This window comes from Ursus americanus, chromosome 5 (genome assembly GCF_024610735.1).
Source record: "Ursus americanus isolate L20-20 chromosome 5, mUrsAme1.1.p, whole genome shotgun sequence".
Taxonomy (NCBI): domain Eukaryota; kingdom Metazoa; phylum Chordata; class Mammalia; order Carnivora; family Ursidae; genus Ursus; species Ursus americanus.
The window spans coordinates 18,656,981-18,684,214 of record NC_142131.1 but is presented as its reverse complement, the minus strand read 5'-3'; the positions used below and the strand labels follow the sequence as shown (position 1 = coordinate 18,684,214).

Here is a 27,234-nt window from a genome sequence, read left to right as displayed (position 1 = left end):
CTGTCCTACAGCTTGTCAGGGCTTGTCACCCACAATTGCAGCTTCTGTTCTTATATTTTGTGTGTTCTGGTATATTCATCAATAAGTAAGTAGGGTTTCAGGGAATTTGAAAGGGCATGCCATCCTTAAGATGCCCTCGTGAGAAGCACCTTAAATATTTGAAAAATGAATCTCTGCAATGGTATTCCTATTTCTTATCAGTTCTTTCACTTTTTTTTTCTAGATCAGGTTTCACCTTTGCTGAAATTGAACCAATGGGAGTCTTTCAGTTTTCCCCTAGTTCTAGAAATGTCATGGTGTCAGAGGATACACAGATGATCAGATTATATGTCCAAAGACTGTTTGGGTTCCATGGTGATCTTGTTAAAGTTTCCTACCAGACAGCGGCAGGAAGTGCAAAGCCCATGGAGGACTTTGAGCCTGTTCAGAATGGGGAACTGCTTTTTCAAAAATTCCAACCTGAGGTGGATTTTGAAATAATCATTATAAACGATCAGCTTCCCGAGGAAGAAGAAATTTTTTACGTTAATCTAACTTCAGTAGAAATGAAAGGATTACAAAAGTTTGATGCCGATTGGAGACCACGCTTGAATCAAGATTTTAGCGTGGCATTGATCACAATATTGGATAATGACGACCCAGCAGGAATGGATGTTTCTTTCCCTAAGACAACTGTGGCTGTGGCAGTTGACACAGCTCTCATTCCTGTAGAAACTGACTTCTCAACCATATACCCTGACACAACCAAGATGACAGCTGTTCCACAGCCCACTGAAATGGTTGCCATTATTACTGAGGCGACTGGTGTATCTGCCATCCCTGAGAAACTTGTCACCGTTCCTGATACATCTGCCTTGTCTGAGAAGCCTGATCTGGCCACTGTGACTGCAAATGTTTCCGTCCATGGAGTATTTAGTCTTGGGCCACCTATTGTTTATGTTGAAGAAGAGGTGAAAAATGGTACATTTAATGCTGCAGAAATTCTTATTCGAAGAACTGGTGGGTCTACTGGCAATGTCACTATAACAGTTAAAACTTTTGGTGAAAGATCTGCTCAGAAGGAACCAAATGCATTGCCCTTTCATGATATCAGTGGAATTTCCAACCTAACGTGGGCCACTGAAGAAGAAGATTTTGAAGAACACACTCTTATCCTTACGTTTATAGATGGGGAAAGAGAACGTCAAGTATTGGTTCAGATTTTGGATGATGAGGAGCCTGAGGGGCAAGAATTGTTCTACGTGTTTCTTACAGACCCTCAAGGGGGAGCACAGATTGTGAAGGGGAAGGATGACAGTGGATTTGCAGCTTTTGCCAGGATCATTATTACAGGTATATCTCTGGGGTAATGGACGTAAAAATGTGCTTGTGCTACAGAATTTGTAATAATATTATTCTGTCTTAAATTTGATTTGAGAGGGTGAATTACTTGACTCACTCATAGTTATTCATTAAAACATTGTTTTCTTGTGGCATGGACCCATAATATGAACTCATGATGTTGTTCTGAGGCGCCAAGCTAGAATTTAATGGACTGTAAATGTCACTTAGCTCCGAGCCAGTTAAACAATCTATAAAACTTATACCTTCACAATATAGGGAAAACCTTAAAAATGCGTAAGTCCATGTTCTTCCTTGGGAAAATATTTAATTTAATTACCCAAACACATGATTGCCTGTCCTGTTGTGAAACCTCATTCTGAATTTCCAAACTGCTTTCAATATAATCCATCCCCAAAATCTAAGTCTCATTATTAGGAAATTCTTCCTTTATGTTGGGAAATAGATTAAAACTATTTTCTTTTGTTCTCCTTCTAAACCAGTGCAGTTTATGTAACTTTTTTTTTTTTTACCAGTGGGTGTATATATTACAATAGCTTAAAAATTCAGTGCTTTTTTTAAAGAGTTCCTTGTTCCATCTTCTAAAAGGTTTCAGTTGATAGTTTGTAGTTTTCGTGTGAAATTGTACTGTATTTCTTAACGTGGTTTAGCTCAGCTTGTCAGTACCTTACACTATTTAGAGTATTGACAAGACCATCTTGTGATTCTTACCTGCTCTGCTCTTTTTTATAAGCATTTAAGAATTTTATATAGTGCTTTACAGTTTCAGATGACACCATGATAAAATAACATAGTGGAAAAAAAACTAAATGTCATGAAGCATATATTTGTAGCCCAGATCAACCATCAATTGGGAGACTCAATGAAATCATTTAGTGTCTACTCTTCTTGTTTCTCTTTTGTAAAAGGAAAATTTTAGAATAAACATCTTTATGGTCCACTGTTAGGATTTGATGCCTCCTTCCAGAATTTTTATTGTATTTTAGCCATTCAGTAATACTTCAGTCATAATTTTGCAATGGTGTAACTTCCTCTTATACCCAGTATCATCCCATTTATGTGACCCAACAAATTTACACCAGTCAGAATTGTTATTTATTTCTGTTCCTCCAGTTTATTGAGAATTATAAATTCTAATTCTATTCACCAAGTTATTTACTGATTTTGATTCACATTAGCTTACTGTGAATTAGCTTATATTTTTCTATTAAAATTATTTTGACTCAGCAACCTCCTCCCCCATTCCATGACATAGATATTTAATTATAATTATTTGAATGCGACCAGGGATGACAGTCAAAATTTTTAGCAACTAGTTTGGCAGAGGCACAGGCCAGTCAAAATAGTTGCTGGAGGCTCCTTGCTATCCCAGGGATATCCCAGGCTAACTCTCTGGGCAGTCACTCAGTTGAGCCTGGATGAGGTAGGTACTCTAACATTTATCTTCCCTACATAAGGTACATTGATGACACACAGATGGCAAATGATCAACTCCTTACCTACTTCTTAATGTCACGTGATATAATTTACCTGACAACATCTACAGTACATTTGCATGATCATATACTCCACATTTCCTTATTTGTATTCTCCTCTCCTGGCTTTTTAACATAGTATTTCCCTCTTAACCACATCATTAATTTTTCCCATTCCTCTTATCTTCAGCTAATCTTCATAGTCTTTTCACATTTAGATTTTAGAACAAACTTTCAAAATAATATCAGGAGAAAATAGTTTAGTTTTGGGTTTGATCATTAGCACATTAGAAGTCTTGATTCATCTTACTAGAAACTTGACATCAAATTTATTATTGTAGGTGTGGTAAGGGAAGTATTATATTCAATAGAACCATGCTAAATGCTATCGGACTGGAAAAGAAAATGCTTGTGCTTGTGAGAAGTTTATAATCTGTTTGAAGAGACCAAATTCCCACCAAAATGACAAGGAAACAATTGCTGCTGAAGAAGAAAGTTGATGTCAGGTTCTGATGCAGGGCTAAGGAGTGATCGTAGTGATTAATGGGTAAGGATGACGATTGGCAGTCTAGTGGAAACAAGGCACACATGAGACACCAGGACAAAATGGTCCCTAATTAATAGGCTCCACATTTTCTCAAACTTTAGACCTGCAGAATAGGGGCTGGTGCCTACTGGCTCTGCCCCAACGGGACCATTAGGTGGTTTTCTCTTTCCTTATCCTGACCCCTAACTTCAGAGGTTCTGTCTCCTTGGAATTAGCAGTCAGGTTTCACAGTGATGGGTACAAGTGGTTTTTGAAACTTACTGCTTTGGGGGTCATTCTTTTAGGATCACTTTGCAAAACTGGGCCACTGGGTAATCGAAAGCAGCAGGAACTGTTTACTGGCATTTCTCTAGTCTGAGAAGCTAGCTTATGCGCTGGCAAAGATTTGGAGTGACCATTTCAGTGTGGTGTGGGCCCTAGGCTGCTTCCATCTTAAACACGATTTGTAGTATGATAGCGCGTGTAACCTCAAATGTTGCTCAGAGGTGTTTCCTTTACTCGGAGATACTTAGGAGCTCATTAATAGTTCTGTTTTTCTTTGGGGCAAACAACTGATTGCATAACATAAATGCTTTTATTGGAAGGTAAATCAGTTAAATGGAATTCATTATTCAGTAAATATTCATTAAACACTTGTAATACGCTGGACACTGCTCTTGATACTGAGGATACAGCAGTAAATAAGAACATTGCTACTACTCCAGTAGGGTATAATAACTTTAAATAGTCAACATATGTAAAATATAAAGGGCTATCAAATGTCAGAGAGAGATGAGCATGTATGTCAGGGTGGGGAATAGGATTTGATGTTTTCTTTCTTCTAACCTAATGTTCTCCCGGTGTTAGCTACCTTGATATTTTAATTTTGATTCTACTCTATTTTTAGTAAAGATCTTTAAACATTTTAATCCCCCTACTCACTTGTAATTTCTCACTTTTATTCCATCTGTGCTGGAAAGATGAGTGAAGCACTGGAGGAGCTCTTTTATTTATTTATTTATTTATTTATTTATTTATTTATTTATTTATTTATTTATTTTTTAAAGATTCTATTTATTTACTTGACAGAGATAGAGACAGCCAGCGAGAGAGGGAACATAAGCAGGGGGAGTAGGAGAGGAAGAAGCAGGCTCCCAGCGGAGGAGCCTGATGTGGGGCTCGATCCCACAATGCCAGAATCACGCCCTGAGCCGAAGGCAGATGCTTAACCGCTGTGCCACCCAGGCGCCCCATGGAGGAACTCTTTTAGAGTCTTAAGTATATTATAACCCTCCATTTTTCTTCTCAGGGAGTGATCTTCACAATGGCATCATAGGATTCAGTGAGGAGTCCCAGAGTGGACTGGAGCTGGGTGAAGGGGCTGATAAGAGCAGACTGCATCTCACTGTCACAAGGCAGCCAAACAGGTATGTTGATATATACGTAGAAGATGTAACATCCTATGTGTCAATACAGTATCTGGTCTGGATTCATAAAATGGTAAAGACAGGATGAAATGCTAATACAAGATAGTGTGGAATTTGGTATGTCAGTGTTCAGATGCTCTCGTCTTTTTTTTTGGGTTCTGTTTTTTTGTTTTTTGGGGTTTTTTTTTTGCTCTCGTTCGTAATCTGTGGTTTAACACACTTGGTTAAGGAGTCTAACTTAGGGCCACCTTGAATATTTTGTATTTCATCAAGTACCATACAGATGTCGGCTTACGAAAGTCATCACTTCAGCATATCTGCTATTTGATTGCTCTGCGTATGTAACTGTTTAATGTTAGGGGGACTTGGAGTACCAAAATTTTGCTTTCATCTTAATACTCTCCAGTACCCATCTTCCAGATGCTCATCACAGACGTGCGTGTGGTATACACCCACATACGTGGATATAAATGACCTTTTCCATTTTGGGTGTAAATTCTCTGGAAATGTAGGTCATCCCTTGCCCTTTATTTTTATAATAACAACCATTTTTAGCAGTAGTGTGTTTCCTTTAGAAGAATTCTTGACATATGAAGAACATTTACTTGAAGGCAGGGGTACCCTATAATTTTTATTCTCATATTTCTGGTACACAATAGGCATAATAGGCAGAAAAGTATTATTTGTTTCCACATTCTTGATACATAGTAGTTTAAGAAAAACTTAGTATTGAATAGAGTGTAGTGGAAGAATGCCACCTAAATTCTGGCCTTAATTTCTTAACTGTAATGAGGAGAACTGGTTATTTTCAGCATTATCCGTGGTCAAGGAAGTGCTGTGCTTTGGGTGGAAGAAGTACACTTAGCACGGTGTTGACACGTTAGACTCATTTGCATAGGTGTTGCTTTGTTCCTAGGGCCTTTGAAGATGTCAAGGTTTTTTGGCGAGTCACATTTAACAAAACAGCAGCCATGCTCGAGAAAGATGGTGTGAACCTGATGGATGAACTTCTATCTGTGTCCGGGACCACGACCTGTACAGTGGGTCAAACAAAGTGTATGATCACCATTGAGCTCAAACCGGGGAAGGTAAGAAGTGGGGAGGAACTGTATTTTCAACTTCTAATTACATTTCTTTAGAATTAGTCAATTTAAAGTCACTTTGTTGAAACTTACACATTGGTTATGTAGAGATCCTTTGTGTCTCGCCTAGCCATAATATCTAAATCTCTTTTCTGGATAATAGACTTAAGATTTACACATTATTGAATTATGAATTTTTTAGTAAGCTCATCAGTTGTGCACCTAGAACTAATACAGTGTTATATGCCAATAATAGCTCAATAGTAATATGAAAAGCTCATCAGGTTTCTCCATTTCTGTTTTTTGTCATTTCCAAGATTCTTCTGGACCATGTGCTCCTTGTGTGAATGATCCCTTGAGTCCTTTTCAGCCAGTTTAATATCTCTGAAAAAAAAAAATCGGTGATTACTCTGAATGTTTAATGTTAATGCTCTTATCATACTTGTAGTTTTGGCCAAATCATATTATATCCATAGATTTCACCCATAGAATGAAAGTTTTCTCATTCTTTATTCATATTTAGTTAGAGAGTTCAGCTTTGATCTACTAAAGAAGTACTGAGGCCATGCTTGCTGAGCATTTGGATAAATTTCTATGCATTCATGTTGCACATGGCACTTAGGAGACAAGCATGCCCCTGTCTTTCCATAGGAATCTGCATTATTCATATGGTATTAGTCACTGCCAACTTACCAGAGCTGAAGTCATTTAGTAAATGTGTGTGACCTTTTTATTTTTTTATTTTTTATTTTTTTTTAAAAGATTTTATTTATTTATTCGACAGAGATAGAGACAGCCAGCGAGAGAGGGAACACAAGCAGGGGGAGCGGGAGAGGAAGAAGCAGGCTCATAGTGGAGGAGCCTGACGTGGGGCTCGATCCCGTAACGCCGGGATCACGCCCTGAGCCGAAGGCAGACGCTTAACCGCTGTGCCACCCAGGCGCCCCGTGACCTTTTTTTTTTTTTATGTGATAATTGAATGCCTAAGGAGCACTCGATAGTGGTTTTTTTTTTTTTTTTTTTTTTTTGGTCTACTACTTAGTTTATTAAACTCAAATACTTAATACAAAAACTAGAAATAATACTGTTTCATCGTTTTTTTGTCCATGCCAGACACTTTAAACCACAGAAAAGCATGCACAAGTGCAATCATTTCAAAACATGTAACTATGCTTAAATCCATTCTAAATAACAATATTGTAGATTTATTTTTTTTTTCATTTTTTTTCTCTACTTGTTTTTTCACTTTCTGAGGATTACTGTACCAGGTATATTGATTTTCTCTAAGGTTACAGTAGTACTTATTTTCAGACCTTCCTGGAACTGTAATACTTTTACTGGTTCCAAAAGAGAAATAATATTTATTTCAGAAGGTTACATATTCTTGGTTATCACCGCTTTGTTCTTTGTTGGGATTATGGGTCCTGGTTCTTGTCTAAAGTTGTTACAAATGAGAATTGCTGGTCATCTGGTTGGGATCTATCTTAGGACTTCACTTTTTAGATCATTATATATTTTTTTAAGTTCATGCCGTACAGGTTGATTTTTCTTAACACCATGTGTTTTCTCCAGAATGATTTGTTCTTTGAACTTCGCAGGGCCAGCTTTACATTAACAATTGCCCTATTACTCTCTCTTTAAAAAAAAAAAAAATATATATATATATATATATATATATATATATATATATATATATATATTTATTTGAGAGGGGGAGAGCATGAGCAGGGGGAGGGGTAAAGAGAAGCAGACTCCCCGCTGAGCAGGGAGCCTGATACAAGGCTTGATCCCAGGACCCTGGGATCATGACCTGAGCCAAAGGTAGACACTTAACTGACTGAGTCACCCATGCACCCTGCCCTATTACTCTTGAATATGGAGCTGGTCTATTTGAGGTATTAGAAATATGCACCTGCCTTTTTAGTATCTTGTTGTATTTAGGAGGGCAACGTAGAGGCTTCATCTAATAAAAGATGAGATAACAAACCTGTGTTCTTAGTACATCCCTTTTAGCTCATCTCTTCTGTGACAATGGAACACACAGTTGTGCCGTCTTTCAACTTGCACGCAACTACCAGCATTCTTTCACTTCTGACTTGTTTTCATCTTCATTTATATGTGTTTCATAGGTCCTAATACTTTACTGCTATTCTTGGTACAATTCTTACTCTTTCTAGGAAGGATTATTTTATTCACAATTTTTTTGGTAGCTCCTTCCTACTTACATATAGAAAGAATGTTTATCATTCTTTAGTAAATGAATACATACTTAATCAAAGACATAAATGTCCAAGTATGTTAATACTCTTCTTCAAATTAAAATTAATAAAATATTAAGTACACACTATTATATTCACACTTTTCCATTATAACCACTTTTTTATACAGTACAGTAAATTTTCTCCCTTAAGTACCCTTAGAGACTCAAATTCAACTGTTTTTTTTAATTAAAAAATTTTTATTTTTTATTGACACACAATGCTACATTAGTTTCAAATATAACATAGTGATTCAACAAGTCTATAAGTTATACTATGCTCACCGTGAGTATAGCTACCACTAGTCATCATATAATGCTATTACAGTATCATTGACTATGTTCCTTATGCTGTATCATTTATCCTTGTGACTTATTCATTCCATAACCAGAAGCCTGTATCTCCCACTCCCCTTCTCCCATTTTGCCCATCCCCCACCCCTTCCTCTCTGGCAGCAACCAGGTTGTTCTCTGTATTTATGGGTCTGTTTCTGCTTTTTTGTTTGTTCATTTGTTTTGTTTTTTACATTCCACATACAAGTGATGAAATCATATGGTATTTGTCTTTTTCTGTCTGACTTATTTCTCTTAGCATAATACCCTCTAGGTCTATCAATTAATTTTAATTACTAACTGAATGGCCTTCTTTTTGCTACTCAAATAGCCACGGCATGGCCACTAAAAGTCCTATTAAGGTGATCTTTTGTCTTTTCATATTCCTTTAAAACTCTCTGGAAATATTTTTGCTTTATAGCAATGACATATGTTCTGTAGCCATCCTGATTTTTCCAATTGAAGACATCTAATCAATTACTGTCCAAGGAATGACTTCTTTCACTAGAAAGAGTTTTAGAAATCTAAATATATGTTCTAGATATGCATGGGAATTGATGTTTGGCAAAGGTGCTGCTGCCGTGGGTCACCTTGGTTGTGATAGAGTTAGGAAAAAAAATTTTAAAATATTAAATTCCCACTGATTTTTCTAATTTAACCTACCTTTTTATCATTTTTTACTTTTCATGAGGAGTTTCATTAGCTGCTAATACTTTCTATTGTGCTGAAATTTCAGTATTCAAAACATTTGATGATCTTATTCTACTTGAAAACACTGAAGCCATTTTCTAGGCATTTTTCAAGTAATTTTGTGACTTCAACCCCCACAACCTCATGTTTCCTAACTCTCCCTTAGGGACTAATCAAAATACCACTTCCTTCATGATGCCTACCCTGATATCTCCGGTTAGAATTCTTTTTTTTGTTGTTGTTGTTTTTGTTTTTTTTGAGAGAGACAGAGAGACAGAGTATGAGCAGGGGGAGGGGCAGAGGGAGAGAGCAAATCTCAAGCAGGATCCGATGTCAGCTTAGAGCCTGATTTGGGGCTTGATCTCAGGAATCTGAGATCATGACCTGAGCCAAAATCAAGAATCAGACGCTTAAATGATGGAGCCACCCAGGCTCCCCTCCATTTAGAATTCTTATTTTTCTAAATTTACAAAGACTTTGTACCTTTTTTAAATGAAAGTTACCGGTAATATGTAGGGCTAAACTTATCATGCATATTTTATCTTGACTATGGGACTCTCACCTGCTTGAAAATTAGAACATGGTTTTACTCATCTTTACATTCCTCCCATCATCCTCCATAAATATGAATTGTATACAGGAGTTATTGATAATTTTGTTTTGCATTTTATCTCAAGTAGGATTTTTGGTGAATTAGAATCTTGGACGGATCTCACTAAATTCAGAATACATCTATTTCATACACAGATGTCAACCTTGTAAAAAAAAAAAACTTTTGAGATCAAAGTCAGTTCAATCCTATAATGCTGTTTATTTTTTTATTTTTTAAAGATTTTATTTATTTGTTTTGACAGAGAGAGACAACCAGCGAGAGAGGGAACACAAGCAGGGGGAGTGGGAGAGGAAGAAGCAGGCTCACAGCGGAGGAGCCTGATGTGGGGCTCGATCCCAGAATGCTGGGATCACGCCCTGAGCCGAAGGCAGACGCTTAACAACTGTGCCACCCAGGCACCCCTATAATGCTGTTTAGATAAGTCTTTATCAGTCTTTTGCTGACTGGGTTCTTGTAAAGTAAGACTAATTTGTATTTAGAGATAAAAATGATTTTCATGGAGTAGAAATACGTTATTGGTAACAGCAGGCAGGTATAGTAGGTAAAGATCCTGAAAGATAGACAAGTTGTGTCTTATTTGAAGGGGGGGTCTCTACCTGCAGGAGAGAAGGGGAAAAGAAAAGAGCTAAACAGAGGTGGTCTTGGAGAAGCTGAAAGGAAGGGAAATAGGCTGGGTAGAGTTGTACGTGGGAGAAGAGATTGTTTCCTCTGAGCTTGCCCTACTGGGAGGAGACACCAAGGGAAGCCCTAGATACTAAAGACATTATAATTATGGATTAAGAGAATGTCATGGGCAGTACATAGGATGCCAACTGTGTATATACTTTTTCCCAACTAGGGAAATGCTACTAAACCTATATCTAAGTACTTTCAGTTACGTAAGAGAAAGAATTCGGTTTCTTCTCTTATTTCTCTTCCTAATATAATGCTCAAATCATGGAGTTGAGTTTTCTTCTGCATCCTAAAAACCAGCTAATTTTCAAAGCATTTTGCTCTCATTATCTTCCTAGCTGTTGAAAGGCAAAGTGTAGGTAAGAGTAATACACATTCTAGTTGCAATAAGAGGAAATTTAAAAAGAAGGAAGAAAGTTACAGTTTTAGAAGAATGAAAAAATATTTTTCAAAAATGTACTGTGAGCTTCTAATATGCATTTTAACACCTCACATTTCGTGACCAGAAGGAAACATGACTTTATCTAGTTCAAATTCTTCTTTTTATGTCTGATAAACTGATACTTAGAGAAGTAAATGAGACTGGTTCAGTGGCCATGTTCTTCCACAGTAGGCTTTGAGAGATTATTTGGAGGTCCCAACAGACCTAAGAACCATCTCTACATGTTTACATAAAGGAAGGGCTTCAAGAATACTGAACTTATTCAGGAAAGAGGTGGTAAGAGCTTGGACTCTGATGATAGAAGTCTTGGTTCAAATCTTAGCTCTTCTGCTAATTAGCTGAGTGTCAGTCGTTAAGCATCTGCCTTCGGCTCAAGGCGTGATCCCAGCGTTCTGGGATCAAGCCCCACATCGGCTCAGGGCATGATCCCAGCGTTCTGGGATCGAGCCCCACATCAGTCTCCTCCCCTGGGAGCCTGCTTCTTCCTCTCCCACTCCCCCTGCTTTGTGTTCCCTCTCTCACTGGCTGTCTCTCTCTCTGTCAAATGAATAAATAAAATCTTAAAAAAAAAAAATTAGCTGAGTGACATGAGACAAGTTGCTTAGCCCTCCTGAGCCTGCCGTGTCTGACCGGGTTAATGATAGCATTGTTAGAGTAAATGAGATAATGAATGAGAGAAGTTCCTTGCGCAGTCCTTAGAGGGAGCTGTCCCTTCATAAGACAGGGTTGTATTACTGTTATTTAGAATGGATGGGAATGAAGCCCAAGACAATTCAGTGGCTTGAGTAGTAGCTACATTAACACTAATGATTAGGGAGTTATTACAACACAGCGACTCAACACAGCAAACACAACACATTCATCCATAGAATGACATCACTGATTAATGGTTGTTTCTTCTAATTTCAGTCCAGTCTCCCAACCCTCAACATGAAGTTTTTCTACTGTCATATCTCTAATCATCATTTCTGCAGTTATTAATTGTTTTCATTTTGAAGTTACAAAGAATTTAGGTAACTTTCCCGAGTAAATTATTTGGCCAAGATTCGAACTTGTCTTTTGAATTCCAGACCGTTTCCCCTTTCCCTGCTGCTTTATTGATTGGTTCTATATTAGCAAAATGTGTAAAGGTGATAGAGAATTAACTTAGGAGGCAGCTCTTAACCCATTTGTTGCAAATATTTTAAAAAATATTTAAGTAAGTAAGATATTATTTTATTATTTCTTTGTTTGTCTGCTTCTGAGCTGATCTGGGCCCATGAAAAATAATTTTATTCTAGTCGAGTAAAAGCTCACCCTGGAATGCTTCTGACCTAACCAGGAAAGGAACTTAGGGCAGTCACACATGAAATGAGTTCTTGTGAGGTTCTCCAAGTCGTGTTTAAGTTTAGGGAGGTGCAGATAGGATCTGTGAGTTTTGGTTTCCCAATATAATTCAGGCATCTTGTTTGAATAGACTATTTTGTTATAAGACTGGAAGATTCATTTGTCTCTAGTCTAATTATGTGTTGGCACCCGTCTGTATGCTATTCAGTTTTAGATGGTTCTTTACTTAGATTATAACATATTCTTTTGACTCTAAGTTGTTACAAGTAACGTTCTAATCATCATCACAAAGCAAAGAAATATTTCACTGGAAAAAAAGGCAAGAGTCTGTGTTGGAATGTACTATGCTGACATCCTTAGTTACAAGAAATTATTGTGAATTCAAGCTTACTTGGCCATTAGGGAATAACAATTCTTGAATGAGTTACCCATACTTTCCTAGTGTTTTATTTTATTGTATTTGCCAAATTTGGTTTCTCAAAAGTGGGAAGAGCACTGTTATCTCCACACTTCAATATTACTGACAGCTGACCAGGAAAAGTAAAGAATGATATGTGCCATGGGGAAGCTAAATATATTTCTTCAGATAATAAAATGAGATTAAGTTCGTTTACTGTATGACTAAGATTTGATTTACTCTTGGATCTTATTAAAGTTTATTGTATTGTTTCATGACATAATGATTCTTTTTAAAATGATCACAAAACAAATGATGAATAAGGCCCCTAATAGGTAAAAATAATGCGCTATATCAAATTAGACAATGACACGTGCAGTTGAAAAATGTATCAGCTTAGCTTCTTTGAGTTATGCCAGAAAGCTAATAGTACTGCTAAGATTTTTAGATTATTGTGTAAGAGTGAGTAAGTAAAAACAGGTGAGTCATATTATGTTACAAATTGAATTCAGGCTTTAGAGAATAAATTTTTTGAGATTGTTAAGAAAGAACTGGGATGAAACATGACAAACTATAACCAGCAGACTAAATTTAGACTTATTTGATACTGAATTTGGGGAAATATTGAAAAATACATAAAATTACAGAATTGACTATTATGAGTATTTGTTCATATTTCCATATAATCCTTTAAAAATAAAACCTTACAAAGTTGAAGCTCTCTTTTTCCCCTGTTCCCACTGTCATTCTCCAACTCCACACCCTGCCCCATCCCCAAGCCAACCTTTCTACCCACGCCAACTGCTGTCACAGTGATATTTGGGTTTTTTTAATTTGATATATAAGTATTTTTGTCCATTGTTATTTTATGTATTTTAATTTTTTATTTGAGTATAGTTGACACACAATGTTACATTAATTTCAGGTGTACAACATAGTGATTCAATGTTTCTGTACATCATGCCGTGCTCACAAGTGTGGCTACCATCTGTCACCATACAACACCATCACAGTACCATTGACTGTACTCCCTGTGCCGTGCCTTTTATTCCCATGAGTTATTCATTCCATAACTGGGAGCCTATTTTGTTTCTAAATCTTTACATAAATGTGTATCTATTAACATGATGTAGTAAGCTTAATCTAATTGTAAACTTCACATTTATTGTATTGTGCTATATACATCATTATGCAACTTGATTCTTTTTACTCATTAACATGTTTTCAGATCCATCCATGGTGAAGAACACTGAGATGGTTCATACCTTTAAACTACTAAATAGCATTTCATTGTATGAATATGTTTTATTTATCCTTTTATGTATCGAAGTACACAAAGGTTGTCTCCTGACACCGATTTTCTAGTAAGAAGCTCACCCAGAGAGAGTAAAGGTGTTTGTTAAAGAAAATCCAAAAAAATAAGCCCTGTGGTAATCTAACATAAGAACTTAATCCTGTGATTATACGGGATGTATCTCCAGATATATATTTATTTTTATAATGTATATTAATAGAATGATTTCTTCATGCCAGAATTAGCTAAAAATAGAAACATATTGGTAATCATCCTTCTTTTTTCATTTTCTAATTGTCAGGTACCTCCCACTGAAATGCCTTTTTTTGTGGAACTGTACGAAGTGAGTGCCGGAGCAGCGATAAACCATAGTGCCAGATTTGCGCCGATTCAGTTCTTACAGACTGCCGGACCTCAAAGCCTCGTGTATTTTTCTGTGGGTTCACGGCTGCCAGTGGCTCATAAGAAGGCCACTTTAATCAGTCTGCAGGTGGCCAGAGATTCCGGAACAGGACTAATGATGTCTGTTAACTTCAGTACCCAGGTGAGCACGGAATACACAGATTAACCCACATTAGGGTTTTCTTCTTTACCTGTAGCTTAGGTAATGAAAAAAAAATAGTTGATAACATTATTTTCTCATGATACCATCATAATTCACCCTATGTTGATTACATTAAGCTTTATCCTTGAAGCAGTTCAGTTTCACTTAGGTTATGTTTTAAAGTGACAGTCTTGTATTTTTTTTTTGAAAAAGGTGATAATATAATGCAAGACGTTTTGCATAAATCTGTTCTATAAATTCTCTAGGGAGCTAAAATTTTTCCAGGATGTAACTGTGAAAGACCAGAAACAAAAAATAAGAGTCTTTGTTACGTTCTGTATCTGAACTAGTTGAGAATCTCCTTCTCCAAAATATCACATACTAATTGATCTTGAGGTTTCTTGAAATCCCTGAGTTCACGAGGTCTCCCTGCCACTTTTCACATCCCTCCTGTTAGGTGATCTCAGGGGGAAGGGAGGGAGTAGGTGGGTAACCAGGGACTCAGAAAAGCAATGCTGTGTAACACTAAGTGACCGGACCCTGGAATTGGTCCAGATAGCACCATAGACCTTTCCAGCATTATTCTTTAAACTTTGTTTTAGCAGCCAAACTCTAATATATTAACACCAAAGTATGTGTCTACTGTGCTGGAAGCACATTTGTGGGGATTAGAGCTTGCCCACCTTAACTCCCCCCCCACCCACCTTTTTTTTTTTCCTTGACTCATCATCTAACTCAAAGAAATCCACAGGTTGGAAAACCACCATTCTGGTCAGTGCTGCCATTTCCCCTCTTTCAAGATTCCAAAGCTGGTGACTCTTTAGGCTTCAAGGTTTCAAAGGTGGTGGCTGTTGTATTGTTTCCAAAGTGCTACATAGTATGTACTTGTTGGGTGGCTCAAACATGTGGAACATTCTGTGCATTAAAGTACAACTTATGTGCAGCCAGTTTCTGTAGCAACTGCAGTGAGTCAGGGATGAGAAATTCGAACCAGCGCTGTCTCTCCTGAGCTGTCTGGAAGCTTGTCAGGCAGAAAAGGTGGCCTTTGCGACAGTCCACAGCTTGGCAAACAAGAAGACAAAACTCTCTATCATATGAGACTCTAGAAATAAACTCCATTCTAAATAGCCTTGAAGTGAGTGGTACGAACAGAAAGAGGTATTTTGATTCATAGGGGGGAGACTTTAGTATTTTTTCTTTTGAGCATTGAAGATAGGCAGAGAAATGGGATAAAATATGTGCTTCATTCTTCTTCTTCTCCCATGAAATATATATCATCATATGCTCACTACTTTGTAGAGTGGAAGAAGGGGGACTGGAGATGAAGAACAGATGATAAAGAGATTTGAGGCACATTATAAACTAGTTCATGCACTCAAATGAGAGTGAGATTGAAGTTCCCAAAGTAAGAATCTGAATGTTAGTATCTCTATCAGATTCACTTATATTCTTTCTAGATTCGTCATAAATGATTCCTTGAAAAAACACATGCTGTCACTAGCATGTAACTTGTAGCATTTTTATAACACTATGAAAATCAACATGAAGAATCCCTGTGGTGATGAAAGTGTTTCATATGTTGACTCTATCAATGTCAATATCACAGTTATGATGTATTATAGTTCTATAAGTTGTTACCAGGGACTGATACTGAGTTAAGGGTGCAGGAGATCACTATTATGTCTTATAACTGCATGTGAATCTATAATTATCTCAAAACTTTAAAAAAATTAATTAAAAAATAGAAAGTCTCACCTCTCTGGTATTATTTTATTTTCTTGTTCCTTCATTGCCAGTGCATTTTCTCTCTCTGAATGCTGGGTTTATTACTAGAAGACAAAGACATATAATTCTCTTTTCTAGTAGCTGGTGGGAATGAGAAAATAATTATGGACTAAGTTACTATTCTGCTACAAAGATATCAATTTTCATTTTGCTTTAAATAGCTTATAATAATATAGTTAAAACAGGAGCTGTAGCATACATACCCTTTGGCAGGTCAGTGTTCCCAGTACATAAATACTATAGTCTTTACATAAGTTCCTGTATATCTACGTATTTGTGACATAAACTTAAGGGATATAAAGATTTGGAATAGTAAAAATATCACTGATTCCAGTTATCTTTAAATAGGCCTATTGCTAAGCCACATTTGAAAGCCAATTCCAGATACTTTTATTTATATATGCATGTACTATAGCCCAAAGCACACAAATTCAAGAAAGAGCATGACTTTTATTCTTCTCCCATTGCCTATGCTATTCAAAGGGTATTGCTATCTTGATTTTCATCATTGCTTTTAAATCGCATAATGCTTCTAGTTTGTGTGTTTTTTTTTTTTTTAAGATTTTATTTATTTATTCAACAGAGATAGAGACAGCCAGCGAGAGAGGGAACACAAGCAGGGGGAGTGGGAGAGGAAGAAGCAGGCTCACAGCGGAGGAGCCTGATGTGGGGCTCGATCCCATAACGCCGGGATCACGCCCTGAGCCGAAGGCAGACGCTTAACCGCTGTGCCACCCAGGCGCCCCAACTAGTTTGTGTTTGTTATATGTATTTTATGAACACAAGAACATTTTGATTGTTCCATTTCCTTTGTAAGTCTGAACGGTGAAATAAATTATAGCAGAACACAGTGGACAGAATGTATATATGCAGTTTATAGTCATAAAATCACCACCATCCTGTTTAAGAAATCCAGCTTCACCGGAATCTTTGAACTAGCCACAGTGAACCCTTCTCTGAGACCGTTCTGCTTTTCTCTTGTAAGATAGCCTCTCCTCTTCTTGCAGTTAGCCTCCACCCTGAATTTCATATTGAATTATTTCGTTGCATTTATTTATAGTTTTATCACCTACCGTGTGCTCTTTATGTTTCCCTCTTTAAGAAACTATTCCAGTTGTGTTGTTTTCTGGTGTGCTGCTTTTGCTCACCAGGTTTTTGAACAATACCCATGTTGATGTGTGTAGCTGTTTCACTTTTTCTGTTATATGGTTTTCCAGTGGATGCTGTATCCATTCTGAAGTCAATCAGCTTTTGTGTTGTTTCCTTCAGGGAAGTTTTTTGTTTTGTTTTGTTTTCCTACCACGGTGCTGCAGATGCTCTTGAAAACCCTTATCTTCATCCAGTTTCCATGTTTTGACAAAAATAGTCCCTTCCAGAAGCATGCTCTTCTTTGGGCTTCTGGAGCACCACTTTTTCCTACTCTTAACCCTTCCCTCCTTCTCCTTCCTGCAGCCTGTGTTAGTCTTCCTGACCAGTAAATACTGGGGGCCACCAAGACTCATTCTGCAGGCTAGGCTGCCCGAAACTGTTTTCTTTACATATCGTCTATAAAATGAGAACTCCCGCAGTTTTTATTTCTAGCCTCTTCACCACCCCTGATCGGGACTTATATCTGATTGCTCACACTTGCCAACTTCATTTGAATGTCTAAAATCCCAGGTTTACTGTGTATGATAAAGAACTCTTGATTTCTCCCATAACAGTGTTTACCCGTTTCCCATCATTCATTTAGGCAAATAGCTATCCCTGTTTTCCTCTTCCCTTCCACCCAGCATTGAGTTAACCAAAAAGTCCTACTGACTCTACATTCATAATATATTTCCGCTCAGAGCACCTGTCACTCTTCCACTCATACAGCCTTATTCCAAGCTACCATGGTGTTTTGCATGAAGTAATGCAGAAATGTCCTATCTCCTCTCTGCCTCCATGCTCATCCCCTGCTCTAGCCTATGCAGCCCCTGTTCTAGCCAGAGTACTCATGAAGATCTGAAATAAAATGTGTCATTCTCCTGCTGGAATCCTCCAGTGTCTTCCTGCCACTCTTTATGTAATAGATGTATATGGTCTAACCCTGCCTACCTCTCTGATGTCAGCTGATACTTTCATTCTTCTTCCAATCGCACTGGCCATCTGGTTCTTCCTCTAACATTCTGAGATGGTTCCCATCTCAGGGCTTCTGTAATTGCTATTCCTTCTGCCTAGAATATTTCCCTCCAGCTCCTATATGGTCTGTTTCCATCACTAAGGTCTCTGCTCAAATATCACATCAGGAGCTTCTATGATCGGCGGTATTAAAATAGTACCCTTACCATCACCCTGTATTGCCTTATGTAGTCTTATTTTTCTTCAAAAATTCATCTTCATGTAAAATGACATTGTTAATTCTATAGCTTTTGCACTACCTGTATCTTCTGCTAGAATAGGTCCTATGAATGCAGGTATTCTGGCGTTCACATCTACAGCCACAGTAGTCCACCTGGCACATACTAGGAGTTCAATATCTGTCGGCTCAGTAGTAAATAAATGTACATTACTTTTGTTCTTTTTTAAAAAAGATTTATTTATTTATTTTAGAGAGAGAGAGTGCGCACATGTACTCAGTGGGAGGGGCAAAGGGAGAGGGAGAGAGAGTCCCAAGCAGACTCTGCGCTGAGCATAGAGCCTTTCACAGGGCTCGATCCCACCACCCCAAGATCACAACCTGGGCTGAAACCAAAAGTCAGACACTCCACTGACTGGGCCACCCAGGTGCCCCTCTTTTGTTCTTTCTTGACTAAGTTTCCATGCTTCACTTAAAAAAAACTTTTAATAACCATGATTTGAAGAAATTCAGAAGTCTATATGGCCAGGACCTTATTCTTTAGGGTATTTTCACAACTAAAGTATAACCAACAGGAGACCAGTTTCTCCTGCTTCCTCCTGCCTCTCCTCTTCCTTCTTTTTACTCTTCCAAATGCCATCTTCCCAAACTTTGTAGGTGAGAAAGAAAACGTAAATACTCCTTCTTTCCCTCCATATTCCCTGCTGTTAAGGCAGCCCGTGGTGTTTAGAGCACAGCGTGTTCACAGTTGCAGAACTTCCAAGACGCAGTAATTCCATTTCTTTTCTAATCCTCTTCCTGAGTCTGTCCTAAGACATCTGTCTTTCCTAACATCATCACTGTGATGTGTATTTATCTCTCTAATTTATCTAGGAGATTAGAAGAAGTATAAAGCCCCATGTTTTAGTATTCACGGTGTTACGGCCCATCAGTTTGTTTAAGAGAAATAGGATTTGTTTAAGAAGTAAGAATTTGTTCAGGACAAAATCAGAGATATTACAGTTTCACTGCTATGGTGGTGTTTAATTTCTAGGAGTTGAGGAGTGCTGAAACAGTTGGCCGTACTCTCATCTCTCCAGCTCTTTCCGGGAAGGATTTTGTGAGAACTGAAGGCACTCTGGTCTTCGAACCGGGCCAGAGAAACACCATATTGGATGTCATCCTAACGCCAGAGACAGGGTCTTTAAATCCATTTCCTAAACGCTTCCAGATTGTGCTTTTCGACCCAAAAGGTGGGGCCAGAATTGATCAAATGTATGGGACTGCTAACATCACTCTCGTCTCTGATGCGGATTCACAGTCCTTCTGGGGACTCGCGGATCAGTTACAGCAGCCCCTGGATGGTGACATTCTCAACAGAGTACTACACAGCATCAGCATGAAAGTGGCCACAGAGAGCACAGATGAGCAGCTCAGCGCTGTGATGCATTTAATAGATAAGGTAAGAAGCCCTTGTAAGCAGTAGCAGTTGGGTTAGTAACATTTCATAAATTAAAAAAATAAAACAGTGATCATGTCAGTCGTCATAAAATTATGATAGGGTTAAGATTCTGAACATAAGAGTGAAATTCATCATAGCTCACACTGTACTTTTGCTTGGATGTGACTGATGTCTGTCTGGAAACCTCAGTCTTAAACTTGGAGAATTATCAGTAATCTACTGCAGCAGTAAGGACAGCCCAGCATCTGAAAAGGGACATCAGATGTCAGAAGCTAAAAGCTCTTTCTGATTCTCCAGAAACTGGATGAATCTCTTTTGAGATTGCATCTCGGTTTTTTTGAGTCCATAAAAAGAGAGATTTGGTCTAGATTACATAGTTCTTCATGGAACAGGAGCTCCTACCCTCTGCTTGTTCCGCTTCTCCTGGGCCCTGAGCACTCCTTCAGAGAAGGAGAAATAAGAAATGACCACATGATTTCAGGCAACCAAATGGTGTGGACTTAGATCAACCTGGTTGTATTTTTAACCCATTTATTTATTTACACTTCTGCCAATGCTGAAATTAAATGGAGATGTAAAATCCTAAAAATGTAAGTAAGAGATCTGAAAAGAATTATTATTCAAGGAAAAAGACTCTTATGGAGATTTATTTGGAGCTTTCTTAATCAAGATATTTCTTATCAATATATTTCTATACAAACATGAAAAACCTTGAATACATACATGTGAATTTATAAATACTGTATTTTTACATGGTGACCCTTTAAATACTTAAAATGCTAGCAATCGAGTTTTAGATTATCATGCCTATTTTACTTCTCATGCTGTCTCTTAAAATGTGACGCCTGAAGGGTAGAAAAGAAAATTACAAAGTACACAGGCAAGAAGAGGAAGCCCTGCCAAATAGCTAGTAAAACAAAGAGAAACGACTGCTATTTCATGCAGAGAAAGCTCTAGAGACAAGAATTCACTATGGGAAATATTGTTACTTTAACTTTCTAATGATGAAATGGCATAGGACAGTAACAAGTTGGTTGTGGCCAAGAAGAGGGAAAGAATGCACAGTGGCTACATTTTGGAAAGGAGAAAATTTTTTTCATATGATTTAGAGAAGATAAGGACATTCCGCTCCTTCCCCCCCTCCCCCAATGAGTTATATAAGAGAGCTGCATATTATTGGTCTAGAATCAACATTTCTTTAACTAGTGTTGTCAAGTAGTATATATTGATTGGTTTTTGTTGGATCTGTCATGAATAATGAAACTGACTTATAAGAGAAACTCCTATGGAAAAATGTAATTAATTTTTTTGAGTAACCATTAGCAAACATGATTATTTTCAAATCACGTTATTGTTACTAAAACTTTTTTAAGGTTGTGGCATATTGTCTTCTCAAATTCAATTTTTATATGTGTGTCATTACTGAATTCTGATGATTTGAGTAACTGACTTATTCAGTAATTTAATACATTTTATAATATATTTTAGATAATGTTCTATGTAATAATATATTAAAAAAAACTGAAAAATTCTGCTGAGTAACATGAAACACTTGAATAAATAGAAATCTATGCATTGTCCCACAACAGGAAGACTCAATGTCATGAAGACAACAGTTTTCTGTAAATTAACCTATAAATGCAACATAATCCCTATCAAAGTAGCAGTAAGTTATTTTTTTTTTTAACCTGGACAAAATGATGCCATTATTGACCTGGAAGAATATACATAAAATGGGCAGACATTTTATGAAAACGAAGAAAAATGGTAGGGACCTCACCAAATATGAAAAATATATTATGAATTTACAGTGATTAAAACAGGGTGATGCTGCTATGGGCATAGACATTGACATGAATGAAATAAAACAGAAAGTGCAGAAATAAATGCCAGCACATATGAAAATTTCATATCTGTTAAAAGTGATATTTCAGATTAATGGGTCAAAAATTCTTATTTGGTAAATGTTACTGATTTAATCATTTGAAAGGAAAACAGAACTGGAACTGTATCCTAAGCCCTATTCCAAAATAAATCTCAGACAAATCAGAAATTGTAAAATGAAACCATAAAAGTATTAGCAGAAAACATAGATGAATTGTTTTTAATATGTAAGTTTCATGTGGGGAAGTTCATTCTAAAGCATAAAACAAAACCCAGAAGCCATAAAGGAATGAATTTATCAAACTTGACTATATAAAGTTTAAACAAAATTTCTCTCTGCATATACCACAAGGAAAGTCAAAAGACAACTAATGTTTTTAGTCAATTATATCTCAATAGAACTTGAGTGGTGAGGGGGAGTAAGAAAAAGATAACTAATGGATGTGGGAAACATTTGTGCAAATACATGTGTAATAGAATGTTTATTTCAACATTACTTATGGTAACAAAAGTTGGGGAAAAAAATAATGGTCATTAAGAGGGGCCTGGTGTATTCCTAACATACAAAAAAAAAAGAAGAAAGAAAGAGAGAAATTATGTTTTAGACATTTATGATAATGCAAATAAGACAGTAATGAAACAAGCCCTGAAAATGTAAATAATCACATATACTGAGGTTGAAATTTCAATGTAAAACACAGGATGCCCTGTTATGTTAAACTTTGAATTTCAGGTAAACAATACATTTTTCAATATCACAAATGACAAAATAAATATTTGCACGAAATAATTGGGATATATACTTGTATCAAACAATTATTGGTCATTTATCTGATATTCAGATAGAGTCACCTGTGCTTTACCTGGCAAGTCTTCATATATCCCATATGTACTTAATGTATAGATACCTCTGAGGTATCCTCAAATTCAAGAGTATAGAATAGGACTTCCAAGTCCTGGGTTGCACTTCATTCTATAAGGTCTTGTATTTTGCGTGAAATTGTTTCATATTTGTAAATTTTATTTTCCCCCAGATTCTAACTTCTTAAAAATAGAATCTGCTCTCTACTATGCATTTTTTATATGAAGAATCAACAAATCTTAGATATGGTTATTATTCTCTTGTTATGTTCAGAAGAAACAAATACTGTGCCAAAAAGAGCAACAGCTTTAAATGATTCACTATAAAGATTTTCTGGATAAAATCCAGCTGTGACTTTGGGCAAATTTTTGCTATTACCTAATATTCTATCCCTTCATTTTTCTATGCATGGTGCAATGAAAATCATTTAAAATTCTGTTGGTTGCTTTAACAATATTATCAGTCTTTTAAGAGTGCTGGTTTGATATGCAAATTTTAAATTTATTTGGGTTTTGGCTTCCAGGTTATTGAAACTTGTAAAACATGAGTCAGGGGGCGTTGTCTCTAATTTTGTGTTCTGGAACAATTGAAAGAACGCAGGAATAATTTGTTCTGTGAAAGTTTGATAGCCTCCCTCCCCCAACAAAGTTTTCCTTTTTTTGTTTTCTCTCCTGACAGTTTTAAAATCTTTCCCCATGGTTCATTCAGGTTTTCTACTTTTTTTATAAATCAACTTTGATAATTTGGGTTTTTTTTATTGTCATTTATGTGAAATGGACTTTACAGTCAGAATTTTTTAATATTGTACATTTTTTTCAAGAATAATTTTTTACATTTGCTATATTTTATAATCATACTAACAGTGATTGACACTTAGCTCCAAATTTTTTTCCCTGGTTTTGTATTTTATACTTGCAATAATTTTTACTGGCTTGACCGCTAATTGTATCAGTCTGTGTTTTTAGTTAAGGACGAGCAAGTGAGGGAGTGTTTTGAGTCAGAGCAGGGCAGCTGTCACACATGCCTCCTGGGCTTGACCATTCATCATGTTCATGCCCTCAGACAAGTTAGGCATCCTCTTTCTGCCTCAGTTTCCTTTTCTGGAAACAAAACAAAGGCACACTAGCACCTCTCTGATAGGATCGTTGTGAACACCAGAGAAGTTAGGATAACGTGCTGAGAATAGCACCCATACAAACCAGGGGTTATATAAATGGCCTTTTTGTTTTATTTTTTGTGCGCTTTACTAAAGGAAACTTTCTGTTTCCCTTGAATATGAATGGAAGGTTGGGTGGCTCTAGAATTCTTAGATGACAACCTTTAATTCTTAAAACTACACGTGTCGCTCTGTTGGCTTCTGGCATTTCATTTACAAAAAAGTCTGATGTCAAACTGAATTTTTGTTTCTCCGTTAGTAATTTTTCTTTCCTATCTGGTTTCTGGTAGGATTTTTTTTAACACTTGAAATAATATTTAAAAATCACCCAGATGCATCTGGTGGTGTTTCTTTTTTCGGATATAAAGCAAGCTCTGCATTTTTAGACATGACTGTTTCTTTAGCTTATCAAGGAACTGTGGCTTTCTCTCTTTCTCTCTCTCTCTCTCTTTGCTTCTACCAGCCCTTTTATATACTTGTTGTATCTTATAGGTTTGTTTTATTTATCTGTTATATTTTCTGTGAGTTCTGGGAGCATTTCCTGAGCTTTTTTTTCCATTTAACATATTCAGTTCGATTGTTTCAAGAGTCAGTGTGGGCTGTTTGCTTTCTTCATTGTAATTTTTTTTTTTTTTGCTAAATTTTTACTTTGCTAAATTTTTACTTTGTTTCATTGCCAGATAAGTGAATAAGTTTACTTTGTATCTTTTGTCATCTTTTCTTTATGGAGTATTCTCCATTCTTCCTTACTATCTTTGAGATGGATATTCTTATAAACTTAGGTCTTGAGTTCAGCTATCAGCTTGGCACTGTGTAAATTGCAAAGCTTCAAAAATAATATGGGGAACATAGGCAACTTCCTCAATGAGCTCAACTGGTAGGAGCAAAAGACAAATCATTTCAGTGTTGTCAAAAATTCATTAATAAAGATATGTGCAAGTTACAAAGAGAGTGATTATGTATATTGGCAAGTGGGGCATAATGTATAAATCACAGAGAAAGTGATGACTAATTTGGATTTTGAAGGATTTATAGGGACTTCTCAGGTGTAGAAGAATAGTGGAATAACAAATCAATGGCTTTGCACCCGTGCTTAGTCAGACAATAAAGATGTGGTCCCTGTCATTCTAGCAAGGAAAAACAAAATAAATCATGAAGACGATTTTCCTCTTACTTTCCGTGTCCCTCAAACAACAAATAACCTAGTTCTTTAAGGTAGGAAGGCTCATACTTTCAGATAAAGACAAGAGTGCCAGGAGCTGCTGACTACTCTTGGTTAGAAAAGGATTTTTTCATTTGATGTTTTAGAAATTTAGTGGTAGATTGTGGCTTCTGTTCATGAAAAGCCAGGTAATCAAGAATAATCTTGCTTCTAATGTTGGCAAATATGCTTATATTTATTTCCTCAGTTGTTGAACAAAAGAAAAAGAATTCTTGGGGTAGACAGAAAAGTGAGATTACTTTTAATTCATGATGTTAATTATTGTAGTTAAAAATAAGTGATCCATGAAACCATTTGGGGCTTTATCTAGTTATAAATAAAAAATATTTTTGCCGATCGTGACTCTTCTTTATAAATGATTATGGTTTTTTGAAGTGCGAATGCATTTGAAATATACTTTTGATACCAATTTTTCTTAAATTCTTCATAGACTCTTCCTTATTTTGCTAATTTTAATAACTGTTAATAAAGAACATGTACTGTACCATATGTATCATTAAAGCGTTTTTATTTTTGAAGATATTTTCTCATACTGGAATTTTTTTTCTAGATAACGGTTGAAGGAAAAAGCCGAGCATTCAGTATTGAAAATCGAAGTCTTTTTTATGAGATTCTCTGTGCTCTTACTAACCCGAAGCGCAAAGACACTAGGGGATTCAGTCACTTTACTGAAGTGACTGAGAATTTTGCCTTTTCTCTGCTGACTGGTGTTACTTGTGGCTCTCCTGGTGAAAAGTAAGTATTTTTTAATAATAATAATACTTTATGTGTATTCCTTCACAGTTTACAAAGTAATATGCAATGCAAATTGACATTTAGATGTTGTGACTAAGGATTATATAGTCAATGCATTGTGTTTTTTCTTCTAAAGATTTTATTCATTCATGTGGGTGGGGAGGGACAGAGCAGGAGGGAAGGAGCAGACTCTGGTCCACATGCAGACCCTGAGATCAGGACCTGAGCCAAAGCAAGAGTGAGATGCCCAACCGACTGAGCCACCTACGCACCCCAATGCATTGTATCTAATGGGCAAATGAAGTTATTTGAAGAAAACACAGTAACTATGTCAAGAAAAATGAAATTATTCTGTCAACAATACATTCCTCTTATTTTGAAGGGTTTTTTAGGAATTAAAAAAAATAGGTTTTTGCTTACTCTTCTGACACTAGAAGATATATTCTGAATAGAAAAAAAGGAAGATGATTCCAACTTTTAGATATGTTTGGACGTGCTGTTGCAGTGGAGTTACGGTTCAGTTTCATCCATTTGGAAGCAGCCCTCCCGATGTTGTTGAACTTCAGAGTAGTTGTTTCACGGTTGGAGTTTCGTGGCAGAAAGCAAGCAAGAGGAAAAGGAAAAAATAAAATGTGGTTCATGTTCATTATCAACTCTATAAATAATTTTGTAACTATGTTAATATTCTTTAGAAGTCATGGTGTTTTAAACTGCATTCAGAAGGTAAATTAAATCACTGTAGTACAAAGACCTAAAAATTTTTAATTTCTATTTCAGTTAACATAAAAATGGCTGATAATAGATATTGGTTAGAAATTGAGATTTCCTGGGGCGCCTGGGTGGTGCAGTCGTTAAGCGTCTGCCTTTGGCTCAGGGCGTGATCCCGGCGTTCTGGGATCAAGCCCCACATCAGGCTCCTCCGCCATGAGCCTGCTTCTTCCTCTCCCACTCCCCCTGCTTGTGTTCCCTCTCTCGCTGGCTGTCTCTATCTCTGTCAAATAAATAAATAAAATCTTAAAAAAAAAAATTGAGATTTCCTTCCAATTCTCACAGAGTAATATAGGTTATTTAAAAAGTCATTTAAGCACCTGACTTGGTTTGGACTCAGGTCATGATCTCATGGGTCCTAACACTGAGCCCTGCCTCAGCCCCACGGAGGGCTCCTTGCTCAGCAGGGTGTCTGCTTGAGATTCTCTCCCTTTGCCCCTCCCACCCCCACGTGTACATGCTCACTCTCTCTCAAATAAGTAAATAAGTCTTTAAAAAAAATAATGACTATTATTTAATGGGGCATGTCTGATTAAAAGTGGTTTTATAAATCTTTATAGCATTTATTATTTATTTGCTGATGAAGGCTGTCATCAGCATTTATTAAGTCAAATTGAAATTCGGAGATATTTTGAAGACTAT

The 27,234-nt window shown here is 36.7% G+C and overlaps 1 protein-coding gene across 3 annotated transcripts in view; it reads left to right on the top strand.

The window, feature by feature from the left end:
• The window catches only part of ADGRV1 (adhesion G protein-coupled receptor V1), a 507,877-nt gene that overhangs the window by 194,163 nt on the left and 286,480 nt on the right, over positions 1-27,234 (top strand). For 2 of the 3 annotated variants that reach the window (XM_045796287.2, XM_045796288.2), the window contains exons 74-79: positions 224-1,332; positions 4,652-4,769; positions 5,668-5,857; positions 14,177-14,419; positions 19,558-19,965; positions 25,640-25,824. In XM_045796287.2, coding sequence (XP_045652243.2) covers positions 224-1,332; positions 4,652-4,769; positions 5,668-5,857; positions 14,177-14,419; positions 19,558-19,965; positions 25,640-25,824 — 2,253 coding nt within the window. The remainder of the gene's footprint in view (positions 1-223; positions 1,333-4,651; positions 4,770-5,667; positions 5,858-14,176; positions 14,420-19,557; positions 19,966-25,639; positions 25,825-27,234) is intronic. The other variant, XM_045796286.2, reaches the window with a different exon arrangement.